Source organism: Eleutherodactylus coqui, chromosome 3 (assembly GCF_035609145.1).
Source record: "Eleutherodactylus coqui strain aEleCoq1 chromosome 3, aEleCoq1.hap1, whole genome shotgun sequence".
In the NCBI taxonomy this organism is placed as follows: domain Eukaryota; kingdom Metazoa; phylum Chordata; class Amphibia; order Anura; family Eleutherodactylidae; genus Eleutherodactylus; species Eleutherodactylus coqui.
The window spans coordinates 289602416-289628780 of NC_089839.1; the positions used below are offsets into that span (position 1 = coordinate 289602416).

The 26365-nt window shown below is 43.3% G+C and overlaps 1 protein-coding gene and 1 pseudogene across 1 annotated transcript in view; one reads left to right on the plus strand and one right to left on the minus strand.

The window, feature by feature from the left end:
* The window catches only part of LOC136620318 (methylcrotonoyl-CoA carboxylase beta chain, mitochondrial-like), a 171018-nt pseudogene that overhangs the window by 85951 nt on the left and 58702 nt on the right, over nucleotides 1–26365 (minus strand).
* The window catches only part of LOC136621856 (protein wntless homolog B-like), a 59032-nt gene continuing 43803 nt past the window's right edge, over nucleotides 11137–26365 (plus strand). Inside the window, exon 1 of the mRNA XM_066597646.1 lies at nucleotides 11137–11327. Coding sequence (XP_066453743.1) covers nucleotides 11162–11327 — 166 coding nt within the window. The 5' untranslated portion in view covers nucleotides 11137–11161. The remainder of the gene's footprint in view (nucleotides 11328–26365) is intronic.

Genomic DNA, 26365 nt, shown 5'->3' on the forward strand with positions numbered 1-26365 from the left:
GGTGGCAGCGTACGCTGATGATGTCACCATCTTTGTGTCCTCGAGGGGGGAGGCAGAGTACGTGATGGCAGAAGTGGATCGCTACTCGGAAGCATCCGGGTCCGGCATCAACTGGGATAAGTGCGAAAATCTCTGGTTAGGAAGGGGAGATCCTACATTTGGTCTCCCGGACACCCTTTCAGTGCCCCAGGACTCAACTAAAGTTCTCAGCATCAAATTTGGCCGGGGAGATTACCCCATGCAAAATTGGGTGGTCAGGCTCTATGGTGCCACTCAGAAGGTGGCCCAGTGGAAGGGTTGGTCTTTGACCCTTCGGGAAAGGGTTAACCTGATCAAAACATACCTGCTCCCTTTATTCATCTACCTGGGCAGCGTATGCATTTTGCCAGAGCCTCTCTGGACCTGGGTCTACAACCTGTTCTTCCTAATGTTGTGGGGGAACAGGTTGAACCTAATTAGGAGAGATGTCACATATCGCACGAGGAGACTAGGGGGGTTATCTATGGTCAACCCCGTGGTGTTTCTCGTAAACACCTTTGTTAAGATCAATATAGGCAACCTCTGGCAAGAGAGGGCTCCTCCGTGGGCATTCTCCTTTTGGGGATGGCTTCGGCCTTTCTTCCAGGAATGGGAGACGGGAGGGCGAGTGAAGGATCTTCGCACGCCGCACGGGCATCTTCCGGCTTACGCTACCGTGGTTCTGAAGATGATACGTCGGTGGGGTCTGGGGATGTGGGAGATCAGAACTCTGTTGAGGAAACTCCTCGATAAGAGGGTTCTGTTGACCCATTTCCAGAAGCCCCTGGCGCTCAAGGACTGCCCAAGTCGGGACCTGGAGGGAGGGTTACGTTTATTGAATTCTGACAGGATCCCCTTGAAGTTTTGGGACTTGACTTGGCGCTGTTTCCACGGGAGACTGTATGTAAGCGGCAACTTGAAGAGCAGGCCTCTGGTGGATAGGGGTTGTCCCCGCCAGGAGTGCAGCAACGTGCTGGAAAGCATGGAGCATTTCCTGCTTCAGTGCCCCTTTAATACAGAGGTATACAATCGGGTGGGAGTCTCCATTGGTTGGCCCAGGTTGGCACACCTCTCGTATGCGGAATGGGTCTATGGGGCATTCGGGGACCTTGGTGGCAGGGACCGGTGCACTTTATTCTTAGTCAGCCTAGTAGTCAGGTTTCACATTTGGAATGCACGGTGTCTAGTTTCGACGGAAGAGAAAATCCTCCCCGCGGATGAGGTGAATAGGAACATCCTGGGTGACCTGGTGAAGGTGCGCTCTCTGGATTATGAGAGGTTAGGCACGACTAAGGCCTCTTTGTATTTCGTTAGGGACAGTTTTCTTATTGTTAGGGTCTTTTTAGGGACAGAATAGGGAGAGATAGGGCCAGTTTTCTCGGAGGGTAAGTTTTTAGGGAAGGAGTAGGGACAGATTAAATATAGGGATAGTTTTTCTCTATTTGGTCGGTGCCCAGCTTATCATATCCAGTCCTTGTGGAGGGCTGTGTGTGAAAGACACTAGTAGAGTTTTTGTTTTCGGTCAAAGATGAAGTATGTACGGCTGCAGGTAACTGAACCTTAGGCTTTCGGGTATTAATATGTAGTGTTGGTTTGTAGTTATGTAATATAAGATGTTATATGTTTTGTTTTGTATATAGGGTTAGGGGTTATAGATAGGTTGGGTGGGGGTTTATTGGGGGGAGGGGGGATTTATGCCTCAGCCATAGCTTGACTCGTCCCGGACAATGAACACTGGGCACAGACTGATGGTGCGGGCGTGGCCCTCAGGCCGCGGCGGGCAGGGCGTGTTTTCTGATGCAGCTTGGCTTGTCCTGGACATAGACATTGAGCAGGGACTTGGGATGCAGGCGTGGCTCCCAGGCTGCACCGTAGGGGGTTGTTTGGGGTGTGTGGTGGGTTGGTCTGGGTATAGGGTTAGTTTAGGATTATGTAAGGTTTTGTTCTTTAGGTGGTGGGCATCACAAAAAAAAAAAATTAAATAAAAAAAAAAATTTAAATTAAAAAAAATAAAAAATAAATAAATAAAGGGTATTGGGTTGTTATTATTATTATTATTACTTTTGGTATTGTTGTAAGTATTATTGTTATAATGTAATTCATTTGGCATGGATTTTCAGTTATTAGTCACGTTTTCTTTCTTCTTTTTTGGGATTTCAGGCTGGATCCTGTGAGTTAGGGATGTTTTCTCACATGTGGGTTTATTGTTATATGTAGTATGTAGTGTATATGTATTGGTGAGGATGAGTGAGTGTAGTTTTGGAGTGCAGGTTGGTATAGTGCGCTGTATATATTATTTGGACCAGATGGACCTTTTGCTTTTGTTCCTTTGTCCTGCAGTAAGGCAAAGTACAGATAACACAAGTGATGATTTGGTTTTGTTTTTGTTTTATGTCTTATGCCAAGTGAGCGATATTTATGTTCTGTTTATTGTTATGTTTTTCACTTTTATAATAAAAAGATCTACAGGATGTAACTCAGGATCAGTACAGGATAAGTAATGTATGTACACAGTGACTCCACCAGCAGAATAGTGAGTGCAGCTCTGGAGTATAATACAGAATGTAACTCAGGATCAGTACAGGATAAGTAATGTATGTACACAGTGACTCCACCAGCAGAATAGTGAGTGCAGCTCTGGAGTATAATACAGGATGTAACTCAGGATCAGTACAGGATAAGTAATGTATGTACACAGTGACTCCACCAGCAGAATAGTGACCGCAGCTCTGGAGTATAATACAGGATCAGTACAGATAAGTAATGCAATATAAGTACTCAGTGACTCCACCAGCAGAATAGTGAGTGCAGCTCTGGAGTATAATACAGGATTTATCTCTGGATCCGTACAGGATAAGTAATGTATGTACACAGTATTATCGCCGCGGGGAACGCAATGCAAAAACGCTCGTGGACAGGCAGCCTTACTCAGGATTAAGCCACTCTCACGCACAGCATATTTTACAGCATTTAGAGCAGTGTTTCAAACATCGCGCTGAATGCCGTAAATCGCCTACATTGACTTTAATGGGGCTTCTCAGACAAGCATTGGAATGCAGCGTTTCTAACGCCGAGATTTTCGAACACTGTCTGCTGTATTTTAGTGCATTTCAAGGCTTTTCAATGCACCTCATCACCTATTGTAATGATGGGGTTCGTTAAAAAATGCTGATCAAAAATGCGTTAAAATGTGGCATTTTAACAAACAGTGTGTGTGAGAGCGGTCTTAGCACTAGTATAACTATCAGTGTTTTCTGGATCTGGACATTATGTATAGTACTAGCGTACCCGTCGCGCGTTGCTGCGAAGACAGACATACATACATACATTCGTTTTTATATATCTAGATGACGGCAGCAGCGACCACTGAGGTTTTGTAGGCCGCTGCTTCCCCCTTGCAGGCTGAATAAAATAGCCGTTGTGTGGAACATCCAATTTATCCGGCTGCTGTGGCTTCTTGGGAAGATAGCCTAGTACATGTTTGCCCACTTCCAACTCCAATGGAGACTAACTGTAAATAGCTGGCGTGCTCTAGTATTTATGGTTTCAAGCTGTACGTGTCATTGCATACAGTCTGTCTATCTATCTATCTATCTATCTATCTATCTATCTATCAGGGTTATTGCATACAGTCTATCTATCTATCTATCAGGGTTATTGCATACAGTCTATCTATCTATCTATCTATCTATCTATCTATCTATCTATCTATCTATGACATCAGGAAATGAGAAAATTACATTCCGTACGTAAAATTTGAACGCTAATTCTTTGGCGCTTTGAATTGAATAATCGAGTTGGGACCCATTAACTTTTCCTATTTATGACATAATCAATGCTCGTGCCAAATTTCAAGTTTCTATGACATTGGGAAGTGAGACAATTAAATTCCATACATAAAATTTGGACGCTAATTCTTTTGCGCTTAGAATTGAATAATCGAGTTGGGATGAGACATAAGGCCTTGCCCATAAGCATTCCCCAACCTCCAAGAACTGAACCTACCTACCTGAATGAGATTTTGTAGGCCGCTGCTTCCCCCTTGCGGGCTGAATAAAATAGCCGTTGGGTGGAACATACAATTTATCCGGCTGCTGTGGCTTCTTAGGAAGATATCCTAGTACTTGTTTACCCACTTCCAACTCCAATGGTAATTGGCTGGCGTGCTCTAGTGGTTCCAAGCTGTACGTGTCATAATAGAGCCTTAATGACATCACAATGCAGCTTTATAGAACATGTTGGGGCATGTTCAAGGGCGTCCGATGTTGATGACATCAGTGATGACATCACAATAGCAGGTGGCTTACTTATTCGATCTACGTGGGGGGGTCGTAACTTTCGACGACGCTCGCGCGCGCGCCATTTATCGTAGGATAGTTGTACTATGCCTATAATCTTCCCAGGAGTGTACTCAACAACTTCCCAAAGTTTCATGGCGATCGGATGAATGGTGTAGTAGCGCATAAAGGACAAACAGACAGACACGCACGCACACAGACATACATTCAATTTTATATATATAGATGTAATGTATTAGGTACAGTATAGTTTGTAATGTATAAGGTACAGTATAATATAGATGAGTTTATGCTGGACATTATGTATAGTAGAGTGTATAATGCAATAGGTACAGTATAGTGTATAATGTATTAGGTACAGTATAGTGTGTAATGTATTAGGTACAGTATAGTGTGTAATGTATTAGCTACAGTATAGTGTGTAATGTATTAGGTACAGTATACTATGTAATGCATTAGGTACAGTATAGTGTATAATGTATTAGCTACAGTATCGTTTGTAATGTATTAGATACAGTATAGTGTGTAATATAAAAGGTACAGTATAATGTGTAATATATTAGGTACAGTATAATATAGATGAGTTTATGCTGGACATTATGTATAGTATAGGGTATAATGCATTAGGTACAGTATAGTGTGTAATGTATTAGGTACAGTATAGTGTATAATGTATTAGGTACAGTATAGTGTGTAATGTATTAGGTACAGTATAGTGTGTAATGTATTAGGTACAGTATAGTATAGATGAGTTTATGCTGGACATTATGTATAGCATAGGGTATAATGTATTAGGTACAGTATAGTGTGTAATGTATTAGGTACAGTATAGTTTATAATGTATTAGGTACAGTATAGTGTGTAATGTATTAGGTACAGTATAGTGTGTAATATATAAGGTACAGTATAGTGTGTAATGTATTAGGTACAGTATAGTGTATAATGTATTAGATACAGTATAGTGTGTAATATATAAGGTACAGTATAGTGTGTAATGTATTAGGTACAGTATAGTATGTAATGTATTAGGTACAGTATAGTGTATAATGTATTAAGTACAGTATAGTGTGTAATGTATTAGGTACAGTATAGTATGTAATGTATTAGGTACAGTATAGTGTATAATGTATTAGGTACAGTATAGTGTGTAATGTATTAGGTACAGTATAGTGTATAATGTATTAGGTACAGTATAGTGTGTAATGTATTAGGTACAGTGTAGTGTATAATGTATTAGGTACAGTATAGTATAGATGAGTTTATGCTGGACATTATGTATAGCATAGGGTATAATGTATTAGGTACAGTATAGTGTGTAATGTATTAGGTACAGTATAGTGTATAATGCATTAGGTACAGTATAGTGTGTAATGTATTAGGTACAGTATAGTATAGATGAGTTTATGCTGGACATTATGTATAGCATAGGGTATAATGTATTAGGTACAGTATAGTGTGTAATGTATTAGATACAGTATAGTGTGTAATGTATTAGGTACAGTATAGTGTATAATGTATTAGGTACAGTATAGTGTGTAATATATAAGGTACAGTATAGTGTGTAATGTATTAGGTACAGTATAGTGTATAATGTATTAGATACAGTATAGTGTGTAATATATAAGGTACAGTATAGGGTATAATGTATTAGGTACAGTATAGTGTGTAATGTATTAGGTACAGTATAGTGTATAATGTATTAGGTACAGTATAGTGTGTAATGTATTAGGTACAGTATAGTGTGTAATGTATTAGGTACAGTATAGTGTGTACTATATAAGGTACAGTATAGTGTGTAATGTATTAGGTACAGTATAGTGTATAATGTATTAGGTACAGTATAGTGTATAATGTATTAGGTACAGTATAGTGTATAATGTATTAGGTACAGTATAGTATGTAATGTATTAGGTACAGTATAGTGTGTAATGTATTAGGTACAGTATAGTGTATAATGTATTAGGTACAGTATAGTGTGTAATGTATTAGGTACAGTATAGTGTATAATGTATTAGGTACAGTATAGTATGTAATGTATTAGGTACAGTATAGTGTGTAATGTATTAGGTACAGTATAGTGTATAATGTATTAGGTACAGTATAGTGTGTAATGTATTAGGTACAGTATAGTATAGATGAGTTTATGCTGGACATTATGTATAGCATAGGGTATAATGCATTAGGTACAGTATAGTTTGTGTGGACATTAATAATCTAATAATAATAATAATCTTTATTTGTATAGCGCCGACATATTCCGCAGCGCTTACATAGACAGGGGGAATACAGAAAGACAAAAGTACAAAAAATTACAGAACCACGGTTACAATCGTAATCAGTTGGTGGAAACAATAGGGAAGGGTCCTGCTCCAATGAGCTTACATACTACAAGTAATGGGGGGATACAGAAGGTAAAGGGCTGGCGATGTGCACGGTATGGTGGGGTGGAGAGTGAGGGATTCTATACACAAACAATGGTCAGATGTTTGGCCGTGTGACGGCAGAAACAGTATGACTGCAGGAGCGGTTTATGACAGCTAGCAGGGATTGCAGTCAGTAGGTCAGGGAGCATGTTATCAGGTGGCATACAGAGGAGTCGGTTTAGGGTATGCGGTATGCCTCCCTGAAAAGGTGCGTTTTTAGAGCACGCCTGAAGTTTTTCGAGTCCTGGATTGCCCGGGTATCCTTTGGTAATGCGTTCCAGAGGGCTGGTGCTGCTCTGGAGAAGTCTTGGCGGCGGGAGTGAGAAGTTCGAATTAGAGGGGTGTGCAGTCTAGTTTCGTTTGCCGAGCGGAGAGCCCGGGCTGGTTGATGGATTGAGGTGAGGGAGGCAATATAGGGGGGTGCTGCGCTGTGGAGGGCTTTGTGGATTAGGGTAGTAAGTTTGAATTGAATTCTGTATTTAACGGGCAGCCAGTGCAGTGACTGGCACAGGGCAGAGGCGTCCGAGTAGCGGCTGGACAGGAATATCAGCCGGGCTGCGGCATTCAGGATAGATTGGAGAGGGTAGAGTCTGGTGCAGGGGAGGCCGATCAGCAATGAGTTGCAATAATCGAGTCGTGAGTGGATGAGGGCAACAAGAAGTGTTTTCAGCGTGTCTATGGTGAGAAAAGAGCGGATCCTTGCGATGTTCTTGAGGTGCAGCTGACATGTTCGGGCAAGAGATTGGATGTAGGGGGTAAATGAGAGATCGGAGTCGAATATGACCCCAAGGCAGCGGGCATGCTGTTTGGGAGTTATGGTGCCACTCACTGAGATGGAGATGTCATGATGAGGTTGGTTTGTGGAGGGTGGAAATACCAGTAAGTCAGTTTTAGAGAGGTTTAGTTTTAGGTAGAGAGAGGACATAGTGTTAGAGACAGCGGAAAGACAGTTAGTGATGTTTTGGAGGAACGGTGCAGAGATGTCACGGGAAGAGGTGTATAGCTGGGTGTCATCAGCATAGAGGTGGTATTGGAGGCCAAAACTCCTGATGGTTTGTCCAACAGGGGCTGTGTAAATAGAGAAAAGGAGGGGGCCGAGGACTGAGCCTTGGGGGACCCCGACAGCAAGGGGAAGAGGAGGGGAGGTAGAGCCAGCAAAGGAGACACTGAAGTAGCGGTCAGATAGGTAGGAGGAGAACCAGAAGAGAGCAGTGTCCTTTAGGCCGATGGAGCGAAGCATACTGAGGAGGAGTTTATGGTCGACAGTGTCAAATGCTGCGGAGAGGTCGAGGAGGATCAGTAGGGAATAGTCGCCCCTCGATTTGGCTGTCAGTAGGTCGTTTGATACCCTTGTAAGGGCAGTTTCTGTAGAGTGTTGGGGTCGGAAGCCAGACTGTAAGGGGTCGAGGAGAGAGTTCTCTAATAGATAGCTTACAAGGCGGGAGTAAACCAGCCGTTCAAGTAGTTTGGAGATAAAGGGGAGGTTTGAGATGGGTCGGTAATTGGCAACGTCAGTCGCGTCAAGAGTCGGCTTCTTTAGCAGTGGGGATATGATGGCGTGTTTGAAAGAAGAGGGAAAGATGCCAGAGGTCAGAGAGAGGTTGAATATAGTGGTGAGATGGGAGATGACCACTGGGGAGAGGGGTCGGAGGAGGTGTGAGGGGAGAGGGTCGCTAGCGCAGGTGGTGGGGCGGGCAGAGAAGAGCAATTTGGAGACTTCTTCCTCTGTCGCTGGTCTGAGTACAGACAGTGAGCAGGAGCTAGATGCAGTGCTGACAAGACTAGGGTCAGGGCTAGTCTGGGATTGGGACGTTATTTCCTGACTGATGTCATCAATTTTCTTTTTGAAATAGGCAGCCAGCTCTACAGCACTGAGATCCGTCACTGGGGGCTGCGGTTTAGGGCCGAGAAGGGAGTGAAAAGTATCAAAGAGCCGTTTAGGGTTGTGGGATAATGAGGAGACGAGAGAGGTGAAATAGACTTGTTTGACGTGATGGAGGGCGAGGTTGTAGGTTCTGAGCATGAATTTGTAGTGGAGGAAGTCTGCGGCCGTTTGCGATTTCCTCCACAGCCGTTCAGCACTTCTAGAGCACCGCCGGATGAAGCGCGTTTGAGGCGTGAGCCAGGGTTGCCGCGGTCTACATCGGATGGCTTGGATCCTGGGGGGAGCCGCTTCATCCAGGGCATGTTTGAGAGCGGTGTTGTAGCGATCGGCAGCCAGGTTTGGGCAGGAGAGGAGAGAGATAGGGAACAGAGAGGACTGTAGGGACTCAGCAAAATCTTGGGTGTGTATGGCCTCAAAGTTCCTATAGGTACGGTAGGTAGGTGGGTGTGGAGAGATGTTAGGGAGCGTGACAGAGAAGGAGAGGATGTTATGATCTGAGAGTGGGAGAGGGGAGTTAGTGAAGTTGGCAGCAGAGCAGAGCCGGAGGAAGACCAGATCCAGAGTATTGCCATCCCTGTGAGTGGGAGAGGCTGAGAGTTGAGAGAGACCAAGGGAGGAGGTGAGCGAAAGAAGCTTAGAGGCAGATGGGGAGATGGGGTCATTAGTGGGGATGTTAAAATCACCTAAGATGAGGGTTGTGATTTCGCAGGATAGGAAATGGGGGAGCCAGGCAGCAAAGTGGTCCAAAAACAGGCGAGCAGCACCTGGGGGGCGATAGATAACTGCTACTCGCATGGACAGTGGGCGGAAAAGCCGTAACGTATGTACCTCAAATGATGGAAAGGTGAGTGAGGGTACAGGGGGGATGACCTGGTAGGTACAATTTGGGGAGAGAAGACCACCTACTCTTCCACCACGCCTGTCATCTGGTCTTGGGGTATGGGAGAACTGCAGGCCATTGTAAGACAGTGCAGCAGGGGATGCCGTGTCAGACTGCTGTATCCACGTTTCTGTGAGAGCGAGCAGATTAAAAGAATGGGCAGTAAAATAGTCGTGGATGGTGGGGAGTTTATTACATGCTGACTGGCAATTCCAGAGGGCACATTGAAAGGAGTCAGGGGAGCGTATGCATGGGCTAGCAGTTGGGCTTGAGGGGTGTCTTAGTGAGTCAGATAGGGGGTAATAGTTAGGAGCAGTGGAGGGAGGGCCAGGATTGGGAGAGATATCCCCAGAGATATCCCCAGCAGCTAGTAGCAGCAGCATTATGTATAGTATAGTGTATAATGTAACATTATGTATAGTATAGTGTATAATGTAACATTATGTATAGTATAGTATAGTGTATAATGCATTATGTATAGTACAGATGAGTTTGTAGGACATCATCTTTAGTGTAGATGAGTTTGCTCTGAACACTAGTGCAGTCTGTGCTGGATATGGACATTTGGGACATTATAGTGTGTGATGTATTAGGTACAGTATAGTATGTAATGCATTAGGAACAGTATAGATGAATTTCTGCTGGACATTATGTACAGTATAGTGTGCAATGCATTAGGTACAGTATAGTGTGCAATGCATTAGGTACAGTATAGTGTGCAATGCATTAGGTACAGTATAGTGTGTAATGCATTAGGTACAGTATAGTTTGTAAAGCATTAGGTACAGTATAGATGAATTTTTGCTGGACATTAGGTACAGTATAGTGTATAATGCATTAGGTAGAGTATAGTTTGTCCTGGACATTATGTACAGTATACTGTGCAATGCATTAGGTACAGTATAGTGTGTAATGTATTAGGTACAGTATAGTGTGTAATGTATTAGGTACAGTATAGTTTGTCCTGTACATTATGTACAGTATAGTGTGTAATGTATTAGGTATAGCATGTAATGCACTAGGTACAGTATACTTTGTACATTAGGTGTACAGTATAGTATGTAAAGCATTAGGTACAGTATAGATGAATGTCTGCTGGACATTATGTACAGTATAATGTGCAATGCATTAGGTACAGTATAGATGAGTTTGTGCTGGACATTATGTATAGTAGAGTGTATAATGCATTATGTATAGTACAGATGAGTATGTAGGACACCATCCTTAGTATAGATGAGTTTGTGCTGGACATTATGTATAGTATAGTGTATAATGTAACATTATGTATAGTATAGTGTATAATGCATTATGTATAGTACAGATGAGTATGTAGGACACCATCCTTAGTGTAGATGAGTTTGTGCTGACCATTATGTATAGTATAGTGTATAATGCATTAGGGGTATTAGGTACAGTATAGTCTGTGCTGACCATTATGTATAGTATAGGGTATAATGCATTATGCATAGTACAGATGAGTGTGTAGGACACCATCCTTAGTATAGAGGAGTTTGCACTGATCACTAGTGCTGTGTGTGCTGGTCACTGGTCTGGTCACTGAGTGGCACTACAGCAGCAGCGCAGCAGGCAGGGGAGGTGCAGTGTGAGGGCCGTCACGTGATCAGGAGGCTGCGGCAGCGGCTGATAAATCTGAAGGATGGAGAGTGCAAGTTGCGAAAGTCCGGGAACCCCGGAAATCTGCACGCCGAGAGCAGCCATGGCGGGGGCAATCATAGAGAACATGAGCACCAAGAAGCTGTGCCTGGTGGGGGGCATCCTGCTTGTCTTCCAAGTCCTGGCATTCCTGGTCGGGGGGCTGATCGGTGAGTCTGATCTCCAAAACTTTTCTCAGCACTCGCTCCCTGCACCCCAGTCCTCACCCCCGGGGTCCCCTATACTCAGTCAAATTTCTCCCAGGAAGGGAGGTCTGAGCCCTGCACACTCCAACATTTTAAGGTCCGAGCTGCACCTATCGGGATCACTTCGCTACACTGTATCTTCCTTTTTTTTTTTTTAAAGTTATTTCCTGCTGTAACTTTTTCTCTTTAGTAGAGAAACTGAAACAATGTAGCAGATGCAGCCTAAACGGTTTACATCTTCTATATATATAAAATTGAATGTATGTCTGTCTGCGTGCGTGCGTGCGTGCGTGTTTGTCCTTTATGCGCTACTACACCATTCATCCGATCGCCATGAAACTTTGGGAAGTTGTTGAGTACACTCCTGGGAAGATTATAGGCATAGTACAAATATCCTACGATAAATGGCGCGCGAGCGTCGTCGAAAGTTACGCCCCCCCCCACGTAGATCGAATAAGTAAGCCACCTGCTATTGTGATGTCATCACTGATGTCATCAACATCGGACGCCCTTGAACATGCCCCAACATGTTCTATAAACAAGTACTAGGATATCTTCCTAAGAAGCCACAGCAGCCGGATAAATTGTATGTTCCACCCAACGGCTATTTTATTCAGCCCGCAAGGGGGACGCAGCGGCCTACAAAATCTCATTCAGGTAGGTAGGTTCAGTTCTTGGAGGTTGGGGAATGCTTATGGGCAAGGCCTTATGTCTCATCCCAACTCGATTATTCAATTCTAAGCGCAAAAGAATTAGCGTCCAAATTTTATGTACGGAATTTAATTCTCTCATTTCCCAATGTCATAGAAACTTGAAATTTGGCTCGAGCATTGATTATGTCATAAATAGGAAAAGTTAATGGGTCCCAACTCGATTATTCAATTCAAAGCGCCAAAGAATTAGCGTTCAAATTTTACGTACGGTATCTAATTCTCTCATTTCCTGATGTCATAGATAGATAGATAGATAGACTGTATGCAATAACCCAGATAGATAGATAGATAGATAGACTGTATGCAATAACCTAGATAGATAGATAGATAGATAGATAGACTGTATGCAATAACCCTGATAGATAGATAGATAGATAGATAGATAGATAGATAGATAGATAGATAGATAGACTGTATGCAATGACACGTACAGCTTGGAACCATAAATACTAGAGCACGCCAGCCATTTACAGTCAGTCTCCATTGGAGTTGGAAGTGGGCAAACATGTACTAGGATATCTTCCCAAGAAGCCACAGCAGCCGGATAAATTGGATGTTCCACACAACGGCTATTTTATTCAGCCTGCAAGGGGGAAGCAGCGGCCTACAAAACCTCAGTGGTCGCTGCTGCCGTCATCTAGATATATAAAAACGAAGTATGTATGTATGTCTGTCTTCGCAGCAACGCGCGACTGGGAACGCTAGTCTATATATATAAAATTGAATGTATGTCTGTCTGCGTGCGTGCGTGCGTGTCTGCGTGCGTGCGTGTCTGTTTGTCCTTTATGCGCTACTACACCATTCATCCGATCGCCATGAAACTTTGGGAAGTTGTTAAGTACACTCCTGGGAAGATTATAGGCATAGTACAAATATCCTACGATAAATGGCGCGCGAGCGTCGTCGAAAGTTACGCCCCCCCCCCCACGTAGATCGAATAAGTAAGCCACCTGCTATTGTGATGTCATCACTGATGTCATCAACATCGGACGCCCTTGAACATGCCCCAACATGTTCTATAAAGCTGCATTGTGATGTCATTAAGGCTCTATTATGACACGTACAGCTTGGAACCACTAGAGCACGCCAGCCAATTACCATTGGAGTTGGAAGTGGGTAAACAAGTACTAGGATATCTTCCTAAGAAGCCACAGCAGCCGGATAAATTGTATGTTCCACCCAACGGCTATTTTATTCAGCCCGCAAGGGGGAAGCAGCGGCCTACAAAATCTAATTCTCTCATTTCCTGATGTCATAGATAGATAGATAGATAGATAGATAGACTGTATGCAATAACCCTGATAGATAGATAGATAGATAGATAGATAGATAGATAGATAGATAGATAGATAGACTGTATGCAATGACACGTACAGCTTGAAACCATAAATACTAGAGCACGCCAGCCATTTACAGTCAGTCTCCATTGAAGTTGGAAGTGGGCAAACATGTACTAGGCCAGTGATGGCGAACCTTTTAGGGACCGAGTGCCCAAACTACAACCCAAAACCCACTTATGTATCGCAAAGTGCCAACACGTCAGGGGGCGGGGCTTATCACGACGTATGATTTTACCCCCGTCGTTCTAAAAAGGACAAGGCTGTTTCAGAATAGACCGGGTGCAGATTCTGGCTGCTTTTTGGACGCGGAAATACTGCAGAATGTGCTCAGCGGAGATTTCTGTGGAAAATTCTGCAGCATTTCCGCATCTAAAAAGCAGTCAAAATCTGCACCCGGTCTATTCTGAAAGAGCCCTGCCCATTTCTGCCACATGTACACATACCCCAGCGGTAATAGTGACACCTTCACCCCAGCGATAATAGTGACATCCCACAGCAGTAATAATAGTGACACTCCCCCCATTAGTAATAAGAGTGACATACCCCAGCGGTAAACCTCAGTGGTCGCTGCTGCCGTCATCTAAATATATAAAAACGTAGTATGTATGTATGTCTGTCTTCGCAGCAACGCGCGAACATGCCCCAACATGTTCTCATAAGCTGCATTGTGATGTCATTAAGGCTCTATTATGACACGTACAGCTTGGAACCACTAGAGCACGCCAGCCAATTACCATTGGAGTTGGAAGTGGGTAAACAAGTACTAGGATATCTTCCTAAGAAGCCACAGCAGCCGGATAAATTGTATGTTCCACCCAACGGCTATTTTATTCAGCCCGCAAGGGGGAAGCAGCGGCCTACAAAATCTCATTCAGGTAGGTAGGTTCAGTTCTTGGAGGTTGGGGAATGCTTATGGGCAAGGCCTTATGTCTCATCCCAACTCGATTATTCAATTCTAAGCGCAAAAGAATTAGCGTCCAAATTTTATGTACGGAATTTAATTCTCTCATTTCCCAATGTCATAGAAACTTGAAATTTGGCTCGAGCATTGATTATGTCATAAATAGGAAAAGTTAATGGGTCCCAACTCGATTATTCAATTCAAAGCGCCAAAGAATTAGCGTTCAAATTTTACGTACGGAATCTAATTCTCTCATTTCCTGATGTCATAGATAGATAGATAGATAGATAGATAGACTGTATGCAATAACCCAGATAGATAGATAGATAGATAGATAGATAGATAGATAGATAGATAGACAGACTGTATGCAATAACATAGATAGATAGATAGATAGATAGATAGATAGATAGATAGATAGATAGACTGTATGCAATGACACGTACAGCTTGGAACCATAAATACTAGAGCACGCCAGCCATTTACAGTCAGTCTCCATTGGAGTTGGAAGTGGGCAAACATGTACTAGGCCATCTTCCCAAGAAGCCACAGCAGCCGGATAAATTGGATGTTCCACACAACGGCTATTTTATTCAGCCTGCAAGGGGGAAGCAGCGGCCTACAAAACCTCAGTGGTCGCTGCTGCCGTCATCTAGATATATAAAAACGAATGTATGTATGTCTGTCTGTCTTCGCAGCAACGCGCGACGGGTACGCTAGTTTCTTTATAAATCTTTTGCTTTACAATAATAATTTTTTAAAGTAAACTTTTAATAGACAATTGTTTCAACATTTTTGAAAACCTGTAGAAAAAAAATGTTATCAACAACTCTGAAAGATTTCAATTGGCTGGCCCTCTACCCGGAGCTCTCCCGATTAATTTACGTCAGCAAGGAGAGAAACTTTAGAGATTCCGCGAAATTCATCTTGACTATATATATATAGTGGGTGTATTCACATGGGCAAGTGTTACATTGGTCACATACATTAGTCTGATTGCAATGCATTCTCTACATCTCAGCACACGCAGGTTGTAACATGTATGAACATCACATGTTTTTCAATTGAAAAATTGCAACACACTCTCATAAAACTCGCTTTTTCTTGAGAGTTAATTTTTTTTCCTGGCTTATAGGGAATAATTGGCAATTTTTAAAGGTGTTGTCTGAGTAGGTTTTTTTTTTTAATGACTGGGCATCCTCTAAAATAACAAAATAGATACCTACCTTCCTTCTTCCCCCTCGAAGCAGGGGGGCATCTCTGGTGAATGTTCTGTTGCCAGCACTGGCTACAAGTCAGTTGGCCACAGCAGTCATCTGACATGCAACCAAGGATCACAGCAGAGATTCACTGCATTTAGGTGGGAGAAGGAAAGGAAGATAAGTATCCATTCTTTTGTTATTTTACAGCATATCTGGCCTTTAACCCTCTAGTGACCAAGCCTGTTTGCGCCTTAATGACCAGGCCAAATTTTGGAAATCTGATATATGTCCCTTTAACATAGAATAACTCTGTAAAGGTTTTGCATATCCAAGTCATTCTGACATTGTTTTTTCGCCACACATTGTATTTCATTTAGCTGGTAAAAATAGACCGATAGAATTTGTGTATATTTATTAAAAGCGCCAGAATTGGGAAAATTTTGAAAAAAAAATAATTTTTTCTCATTTTCAACAGCAATATCTCAAATATGTTTAATCAAATTGTACAAATTTTGATGAGGTATATATTTCCATCTGTTTACTTTATTCTGGAAGCACATTAGAAAAACATAATTTTTTTAACTATTTAGGAGACTTACAAATTTAACATTGATTAACATTTTGAGGAACATTTTGTTTTCCTACACCAAACACAAGATTGCAAAGGCTCATAGGTGTCAGAATCCTAGATACCCCCACAAATTACCCCATTTAAAAAAAAACAAAAAAACATCTTAATGTATTTACTGAGGGGGTCATTTTGACACCTCGGTTATTTTTTAGGAGTTAATGCAATTTAGAGGAGAAAAAATAATATTTCATATTTTTGCAAATATGTAATTTTAAAGATAGGTTTTTTTCCCCCTATCATACACATGAAAATGAAAATTTGCACCCCCAAATGGATAACCCTGTTTTCCTTTGTTCAGAAACATACCCGTTGTGGCCCTAGCCTTCTGTCCGTATGCTCAACGGGGCCCAAACCGAAAAGAGCAGCCGGTGACTTTCAGAACAGACATTTTGCTTGAAGGCCCCATTGCTCACTTGTAGAGCCCTTGAGCGGCTAAAACGATGGAGAACCCCCACAAATCACCCTATATTGAAAACTAGACCACTTAACGATTTCATCTAGGGGTGTACTGCGTATTTTGACCCCAAAGTTTTTGAATGAATCTAAGCAAAGCAGAAGGAAAGAAAAACAATTTTCATTTTTTTTTAGCATTGTGTCATTTTAAAAACAGGGTTTTTTTTGTACAGCACACATAGGAATGAAGACTTTCACCCCAAAATGGATACCCCTGTTTGTCCCGTGTTCAGAAACATACCCATTGTGGCCCTAATCTTATGTCCATATGCACAACGGGGCCCAAACCGGTAGGAGCATTAAACGTCAACTGTTTTTTAATTTTTAGCTGATCACCATTATCCATTGGATAACGGTGATCACGTGACTGGGGACCTCTCACCAGGCTTTAGTAGCCAGGAGCAAGGAGATTTTAAATCTCCTGAACCCTCTCCTGCTTTTGTGCTTGCGTCCGCCATTTTGCTGAAGGGCACATGCGCTAAAGTTGTGGTATGGTCCGCGGATAGGGATTCCTTCAGATGACATTGCCAGAGGCCTTAGATAAGTAATTTCACCTCTCCTCATGGTTCGGATCCCTGACAGGAGGTGAAACTTTAGCTTTTTTAAAATTTTTACGTGATCGCCATTATCTATTGGATAACGGTGATCACGTGACTAAGGACCGCATACTGCGACCCCCCCCCCCCCCCCCCCATGAGATCTCTAGGCTCCTGGCTACGTTTGGTAGCCAGGAGATTTTAAATTACCTCGGTAATCTGTGGCTTTTCTGCATGCGGACGCTATTTTGGTTAAGGTCTGCGGATAAATACGGGCGCCTTGGGTACGTGATTCCATCTCCCCTCACAGATGTGATCTGAGAGGGAAGATGAAACTTACATTTCTCTTTCTTTTTACACGTTATCCATGGGATAACGGCGATCATGTGACTGGGAACCGTATACACCGGTGACATTTCTCTGCTTTGTAAACATTTTCCAGGCTTCTTGGCCTTGTGTGTGTGACGTATTATGTCTGAAAGACCAGAACGCCGCGGGACATCGCAGAGGATGGGGGCGACTGCTCTCATCTCCCCCCACGGATCTGAAACTTTAACTTTTTTAAAACTTTCTATTTACTTTCATGTGATCGCTGTTATCAATTGGATAACGGTGATCGTGTGACCGGGGGTCGCTCCCTGTGGCCCCTCATAACAGCTCCAGGTTGTCGGCTACCTCTGGCAGCCAAAAGCATGCAGCTGTCACATCTTCAGCCCATGTGGCTTTAATCCACAGAGCGAGCGTGTTTTTACGGCCCTGGGAATTAAAGCCCACTTAGGCAGGATGTAAAAACACTATGGAGTCGTCACTAAGGGGTTAAACAAGGGCCCTCCTACAGCTAATATTCAGAAGAAATGTTTTTACAACACATAACAGTTCTTCAGCTCATTTGAACCAAGGAACGACTCATTGATTTTTTTTTTTTTGCTTTCAAATAATGAGTGTTTACACGTAAAGATAATCGTTTGAAATCCTCGCCATTTCTCTCATTAGCTGGGTCTTTGGTAGTGTTTATATGTATATAGTGTTGGTAGTGGGCATAGATAAGATCAGTGGACGATTGTTTGCTCAGGTAGGCTTATGTATATGCGAAGAATCTCTAGGCTGGAGGTTTTTAATTAGTGCAAAGAAAAAGCCATTGCGTACTGCCATATTTAGCAGGGCAAACAATTACCCCTCCCCTCAAGTTGCTTGAAAGACTGAATGACTACCGTTTAAACGACAAGCGAACGAACTAACAACTATTTTTTTGCAGTCTGAAACTCAGCGACTATCGACAAGTGAATCAATTTTGAGCAATAACCGTTGCGTGTAAATGGGCCTTTAGCCGAGGAAAACTCTCAAGTATCTCCATCCCATTTATCAGACTCCCAATCCACTCTCACCTTGCCCACTAAAGTATGAACCTTTTTCTTATTTATTCCTTCTCTGTGCTTTCGGTATTTATATTGTGCAACCCTGACAGCTGCTTTTTCCACTCTTGTACTGCAGTGATCTGCTTTATCCGTAAGCAACCTGTTCCGACATTGTGCCATCACCAGGGAACTACCTACATCACCCACCTCCTTTTCCAATTTTTGCACCTTTATACTATACTAGTACAGTTGCCTTCTTAATCCTCGTGACAGTAACTACCAGTGTGATGTCACGGGAAAGAAAGCAAAACTTATGGCCCAGCTGTGTCCTGTTACACAACCACAAATACTGATCATAGACCGTGAGCAGATTTCTTCATTTTGGCTCTCTGCTCAGGGAAAAATGGTTATTTCAAAGTTTACTTAAAGTTCGTAAATAGCTGGAAGAGATACAAATGGAGTCTAAATAATCATAAATATAATCGGCATATCCCTGACAATGGTTTGGGAAATGGCGCTGTAGTATTCACAGCATGGATTTTGAAATCTGTGTTGCGCAAATGAATTGACATTCAAGCACATCCAGCTGCTGAATGCGTATTTGTCCCATTGACGGCGCTAAATCTGCATGAAAGTTTGTGGCTCGGCTTCAGAGTTCTGTCAGATTAAGGCCACAGTCACACGGGGCGGATTCCCGATGGAAATGTTGCGGTTTGGCCACAGCGAAAAACCGCGACATTTCCGCCGGTAGAACCGCCGCTGCAAAACCCATGGCGGCTTTGAAGCGTCCCGGCCGCTTGCTCTTCCGCTGTGGCCGGCGCTCCCATAGAGGAGAGCGCAGCCGCAGCGGAAAAAAAAAAGGATATGCTGCGGTCGGCAAATCCGCGCAGCAGCAGTGGCTTCTGCCGGCTTAGCCGCAGCGGATTTGCCGTCCTGTGTGGACGAGATTTCTGAGAAATCTCGTCCACTTGGCTGGCTAATCCCAGGATTAGCGGCCGCAAGCGGATTTGCCACGGTGAAATTCCGCACAGAATATCCGTGGCAAATCCGCCCTGTGTGAACCCAGCCTTAAATATCAGAATCTGATGTGGATCTGACACATTCATAGCAGTGTAAATATGCCTTTATAGTACCGTAGTTATATTCTTGCACATAGGGGGCAGTATTATGTTGTTTTTCATACAACACCGTAAATTCTACACTATTTGGAGTGTAGATAGGAACAGGAATTTCGTTGCAGTGAGCAACTGGTCTTGGAGCTGCGGAGAGAAAAAAAAAGCAATACTCACCTCTCAGCTGGCGTCTGTGTCCCCGACGCAATGCTGTCCCCAGCGGTGCAGCAAGCTGCTTCAGTCTTCTCCCCGCTGTCATCTCCCCCGCTTGGTTTTGAAATCCCCAGTGTCAGTGCTGTGTGAGAAGGCGCTGCGATTGGATCGAGCACCAGCTAATCACAGCCGGCGCTCCATAAACCAATTGCAGCCATTCAGAATGACATCATTGAATGGCTGTGATTGGTTTATCGAGCGCTAGCTATGATTGGCCGGCGCACAATCCAATCACAGCGCTGACGGTGGGGATTTCAAAACCAAGCCAGGGAGATGAGAGCGGAGAGAGAAGACTGAAGCAGCTTGCTGCACCGCTGGGGATAGCATGGCACCGGGGACACAGACGCTGGCTGAGAGGTGAGTATTGAGGGGTTTTTTTTTTGTTTTTTTTTTTCCTCACTTGAGTATAAGCCAAAGGAGGGCTTTTTCTGCACATTTTTTTTTTGTGCTGAAAAACTCTGCTTATACTCGAGTGTATACAGTAAATCAATTCAGACAGTTTTAAAGGTATGTTGAACAAAAGGGGTTGGAACATCTTAAATAGTATCATTTCATTGGTTACTGAATTTTTGTGGGCAGGAACCTCTTTCTAGCCAACACATTTTAGTCACTGTGTAACACGCTCTCCTGAAGGACATCCCATATACATTCCAGAAACCAAAGACATACCAATCCAACAATAAATTATAATTTCGCTCATATTATGTTTTTACTGTTACTGTTTTTAAGTGAACAGCGTTTTGCAGAAAAAACAGTTGGAACTAGAGATCAGTGAGCGTACTCGGTTCGGGTGTTTTTGAACTTGAGCACCGCTTTCTCCGAGTAACTCACTACTCGGACAAAAAGATTCAGGGGCGCCGGGGGGCGGCGTGGTGGAGCGGGGGGTAGAAGTGGGGAACAGGGCGGAGCTCCCCCCCCCCCCACTCCCCTCTGCAACCCCCGGCGCCCCCCGAATCTTTTCGTCCGAGTAGTGAGTTACTCGGAAAAAGCAGTGCTCGAGTTCAAAAACACCCGAACCGAGTACGATCGCTCATCTCTAGTTGGGACTGGAGGAAATGGATGTGTTTTTTGGATTCAGCACACAAAAATACATAAAGATCACATTTTATCTTGTAGTTAGCAAAATTAATGTAGACCATAATCATTCATAGCCGTGTTTTTGCACAAGAACGATCATCGCTAGTGAATGGAGGCGGAGCGGTCCGGGGATCATTCCAGTTTGCCTGCCTTCTTTCACAGTAAGCAGGCAGTCGTTTATAAGTCCATGCAGAAACTGAATGAGTAACGAACAAATTCTCGTTTGTCGTTCAGTTAGGGCATGCATTTACACTGACCAATAACTGTTCAGATTCCCACTGGATGCAGGAATCTCAACAATGTATCCGCCCGTGTTAAAGGGCCCTAAGTCATCTTGTTAAGCCTGTTAAAAGATCAGTCACTGACTTGTAGGGAAGCTTCTTTTCAATAGGTGGCGCTGCAGATGTATTTTGCCATCTTCAACTTGGAAATGTAGTATCTCATGCCAGCCAGTCAAAAGGAAAGCCAACCATGTCATACATGGATAGGCGGGCACTTCTGGAGCAACTTGTACTTAAAGGGGTTCTGTCATTAGGAAAAAAAATCTATACTTACCTATTCCTCCCCAGGTAGCCTTCTTACCAGATCTTCTCCTCCAGTCCCCAAGGTCACGTCATTGCAAGCCGGCCTAATCTTTTTCTTCCGCTGATATGGTGTCCATTCCATTTCTTGCAGAGCAGTGTGCGCTATGTCACTGGTGATGTAGCATTCACTACCTAACAGATAATTCCGAATCCTTGGCAGCCTGTCTTAGCACGCAGGCGCAGAGTATTGCCGCGAGTGCGCCCATGTGGTGTCCTGCAGCGAGTGTTCATATGCCTTGAACACCCATGTTACTGGAGGAGCCAGGAGAAGATCCGATAAGCAAAACTGCCTGGGGAGGAATAGGCAAGTATAGAATTCTTTTTTCTAATGACAGAACCCCTTTAATACATACTTTATTTGGTAATGAGGAAGCTGGACGATAACCCTTAGAGTCGTTATTACAGGTTTATCTACCTTGAATATTAAACTGGCCATGTGATACCTGTCGGCTTGTTCAGCTGTAACTCTTCCGATCCACACATGTGCACTGTAATGGCATATGGTCTCATATTGGTCGTGTGGCAAGACGCACATCAGTTTTTTGTTTTTTTTTATGGATCATGAGGGAAAAACTTACTGGATGCACAATTTTGATGCAATTTGTAGATGAGACCCGCCCATTCAAGTCAATGGTGTTAAAAAAAAAATTGGATGACACTCAGATGCCATCCATGTGTTGTCCATATTTCATAAGCAATGCAGAGAAAAGAATTGGGACTGTGGTGTTTTTTGTTTGTTTTTGTTTTTTTAAGGTGCTTTTACACACAAGGATTTATTGTTTGCACGAGCGAACAATGTCAGATGATTTTTACATGAAATGAACGATAAGCTAACGAATTATCCTCGATTGTTGGCTGTGTTTACACTGAATTGTTGAAATTCGAACAACCCAGCAATTTTTTTTCCCACTACTCGTTCCATGTTATCGCACATTTGTGCATACAGCGGACCACATCTCTGCTGCTTGTATCCCTGTGAGTATAATTGAGCAGAGATTGTGATTGAAGGGGTTGACTAGAATTAGAAAAATATAGCTGCTTTCTTAAAACGGCTGCCACACCGAGACCATTGACTAGCATAATCTCTGGCAGCCTGTAACCCAAGAGCAGGGGGCACCACTGCAATATCTGCACTGAATTGGTAGAACATTAGAGAGGAGTAGTGTTTTTTGTTGTATTAGTTATATTAGAAAATTTGCAAGATTTTTTTTAATTCTGACCATCCCTTCAGTCAGAAGGAGAAAAGCAGTAATGCTGTAATAGGATCAGTCAACAGCAGTTTAACTATTTATTATTTTCTTCATACTTTCCAATGTTTGAATAATGAAAAGAGGAATAACTTTAGGGTAGAGGTAAAGTTTTGGCAGGCCACACTCTGTATACCAAAATAGTGCCCTCAGTAACCCCCCTCACAATAATAGTGCCGCCCTCCAGCCATAAAGTAGTAATAGTGACCCCCTTAGAGAACTTCTGGCCACCCAACAAGCAATTTAACTCCCTTATAGTCCCGGTCTGGGGTCTGGTAGCAGTGGCACCGCTGCTGTAATCAGTGAGACCTCTAACCTCTCCACCGGCATCTGTGTGCAGGAATGCAGACAACAGGAAGAGTTCAGGGGCCGCACTAATTATAGCCAGGACTGAAGTATGTTAAATACTTTTGGAGGAAGGGGAAGGTGAGACTATGGGAAAACTTTCCAAATCTGGGACTCTCCCATGGAATCCGTGACGGTTGGGGGGGTATGTTTCTACACTGAGCAGAGTTAAAGTCAAAGCTCTTCCACCACCTGATAAATGTCTTTTATTTACTGTGAATGTGGGATTCCCGCTCTGTAAGTGCTGCTTGGTGTAATGAGGCATTCCCCATTGTACTGGATGTGCTGGGGAGAGCCGCTTGCACGCAGGAGGGGGTAATAGAGCACAAAGCAGACCGTCCTTATTGGACAGATGACTCGGACACCATATCTGAGCACTTGACATCCAGGAAGTAATTGGTGTAGACAGCAAACCACTGGGCCTCTGAAAAGACTTTGTTTTCAGTGCCGGGCCAGGGCCGCTCGCCTATTAAATGCATCCTGGCTGTAGTTGGAGCTAAACTATTAAGAGAACTGTCTGTCTTGGACATTTTACAGGATCCAAAAAGTAGAGCGAAATCTGTAAGTTGCGTATAAAAATTTCATACTTGACCTGGAACTTGGAGAAATCGTTAGTGGACCTCAGACTTTGTTAAAGATATCTCGGTGCTAACAGTACCTCCATCGTCTTACTGGCCACAGTGGCCCCATCGTGCCATTATAGGACTGGCCTGGTATCGCTCATAATTATCATGTCTGCTCCCCTCCTCTGCATTGTATGTATGGCCAAAGCCACATGGCATATATAAGCCGTGCCCTACAAACTCAGAGAAACTTGCATCAGACAGCACATGTGCTGTACTCTCTACGTACATGGGCACTACACACAATGTTCAAGTCTGGTCTATGAAAACAGAAAAAATGGGGCATGCCATGATTTTTATTTTATTTTTTTTCCCCACATGGACCTTGGGTCCGCTCAAAAGACTATGCACGTGAATAGCCTCATAGATTATAATTAGGCAATGCACTGTCTGTGGAATTTACAGACCACACACAGCCCTGTGCCTTTGGACTAAGGCCAGTTTCATATGAGTGTATTGTAATATTAAAGATGAAATTGTAAGCCTGTCACCTGCATGTCATTGATATTTACTGTAACAGGCAGGGTCAGTCCTTTGGCTGGGGAAGACAGCAGGGAAAACCTAATGACGTGTCCCGATAATAGCAACCGTGCTGAATGAATTTATTACCTACTTGTTTACGTGACGCCAGTTCCTCTTCTAAGTGATCGAACACCCGGACTAAATAACAGAGTCAGCAGTCAAAGAAATAGTTCTAAACCGGAAGCCTTTTTTTCTCTGTTCCAGCAACACTCAACAGTTTGGTTTTACACGCCCCATTCGCTCTCGGGGCTGCAGTAGTTACGCAGAGCAACGGTGCAATCACCATCGCCAAATCCTGAGAACAGGACACAAACTCTAAACTGCAGTCCCCGGAGGGGATGTATCCCATAGCGTGTGAGATGGGCCCAAGACTCTGCTCAGGCAGAAGTGCCAGAGCTTCAGCTTCCTGCTCACGTGTCCTCCTCCACTGACTACATCTTTGCATTCTCTTTCACACCTCAAACTCCACCCCCAAGGTTCCTAACCGATCAAAAACGTCACACACTCAGCAGGTTAGAGGGACAGAACACACTATTAAGATGGGTAACACCAACACAGTACACAGACGGACACGAATACACATACAGTGACACAGACAATCCACATGAGGTAGGCAAACATCACAGACAGAAGTACCCTAACTCTGGGCCACTACGTTACCTTCATTGCTTCAATGTTCTTGGCAAATACTGATGTATTTTAACTAGAGATGAGTGAGTATACTCGCTAAGGCACATTACTCGAGCAAGTAGTGCCTTAGCCGAGTATCTCCCCGCTCGTGTCTAAAGATTCAGGGGCCGGCGGGGGTGACAGGTGAGTTGGAGCGGGGAGAGAGAGAGAGAGATCTCCCCTCCATTCCTCGCCGCTCCCTGCCCCCCGCCGGCCCCCGAATCTTTACTCGAGCGAGTAGTGCCTTAGCCGAGTATCTCCCCACTCGTCTCTAATGTGCCTTAGCGAGTATACTCGCTCATCTCTAATTTTAACCATGTGTTATTGGAAAGAGCTAACTTTTATGGATACAGCAATAACAAATGTAGTTTTTTTTGTGTTGCTTTTTTTATTATAAATGTAGGAAAAGGATGTTAGACTTTAATAGTCTGTATGTTTTACAATAAAACGTTTTTTCACTTACCTATTTTTTTTTTAATTTACTTGCGATTGTTTGATCATTTATACCATGTGCATTAAAGTATTGCAGTATTAAGTATTTCTTCAGGCATTCTATTGTCAGTCCACAGGCCCGTCTCAACAGGCAGAAGTACATGACAGCCCAGGCTGCCATGACAACTGAACAGCACCTCACAATCCCATTGCTCTCCCAGCCCTTAGAAATTAAGTTGACGAATTGGTCTATTTACTTTCTACTGTCCAGGACCAAGATGCTAATGAATATATTTCAAGTTCTCTAGCTGTCTGATGAAGAGGTCTGCAAATCTCAAAACGTGTAACTTTGTTGATGCTACATAAAGCATTCTTGAATTCTGCTCACCACTGACCTTATTGTCATCTAAGTAAACAGCTGACTATAGGTTGCATCGGAGTCCTAGCTATTTTCTTCTTCACCATCCCTATAAACACTAATTGGACTATTGGTCTCCCAGTGTACTAGGCCGGAAGCACCTCCTCTTACTCCTGGTTACACCTCTCCTTTTCTAATCCAGTACACTGTCTGATCTGATTACCAGTTTTGGGTTGCAATGCCCTCTTTTTTTCCTTTCTCTGCAATCCTAATTTCATCATGGAGGGGCTGTTTGGGTCCCCAAATGCTGATCTGAGCTTATAAATGCTGAATTGAACAGTTCTAAATGCTGCTTACACCGGTCATATATGGAGCGGGTTCTGCTCCTGATCCGCTCCATACAAACTCCACCCACTCAGGACCTACAGTATATAATAATATATATATCCCAGGGCACTGTTAGCGCAATGGAGCGCTACAGACATATTCTTGTGTTCCGAATTCAAAAGGGTTAAGCTTGAGCTGCTCAAGAATTATAAACTGTTTACACAGACAGCATTTGTGTAATCAACTGATTCTCTCTTTATTCTGAAAACGAGCAGAAAAATGTATATGGTTTTTAGACAAACACATTAAAAACTAGGCAATTGTTAGAGTAAATATTAGAGTTGAGTAAACATGCACGTCCG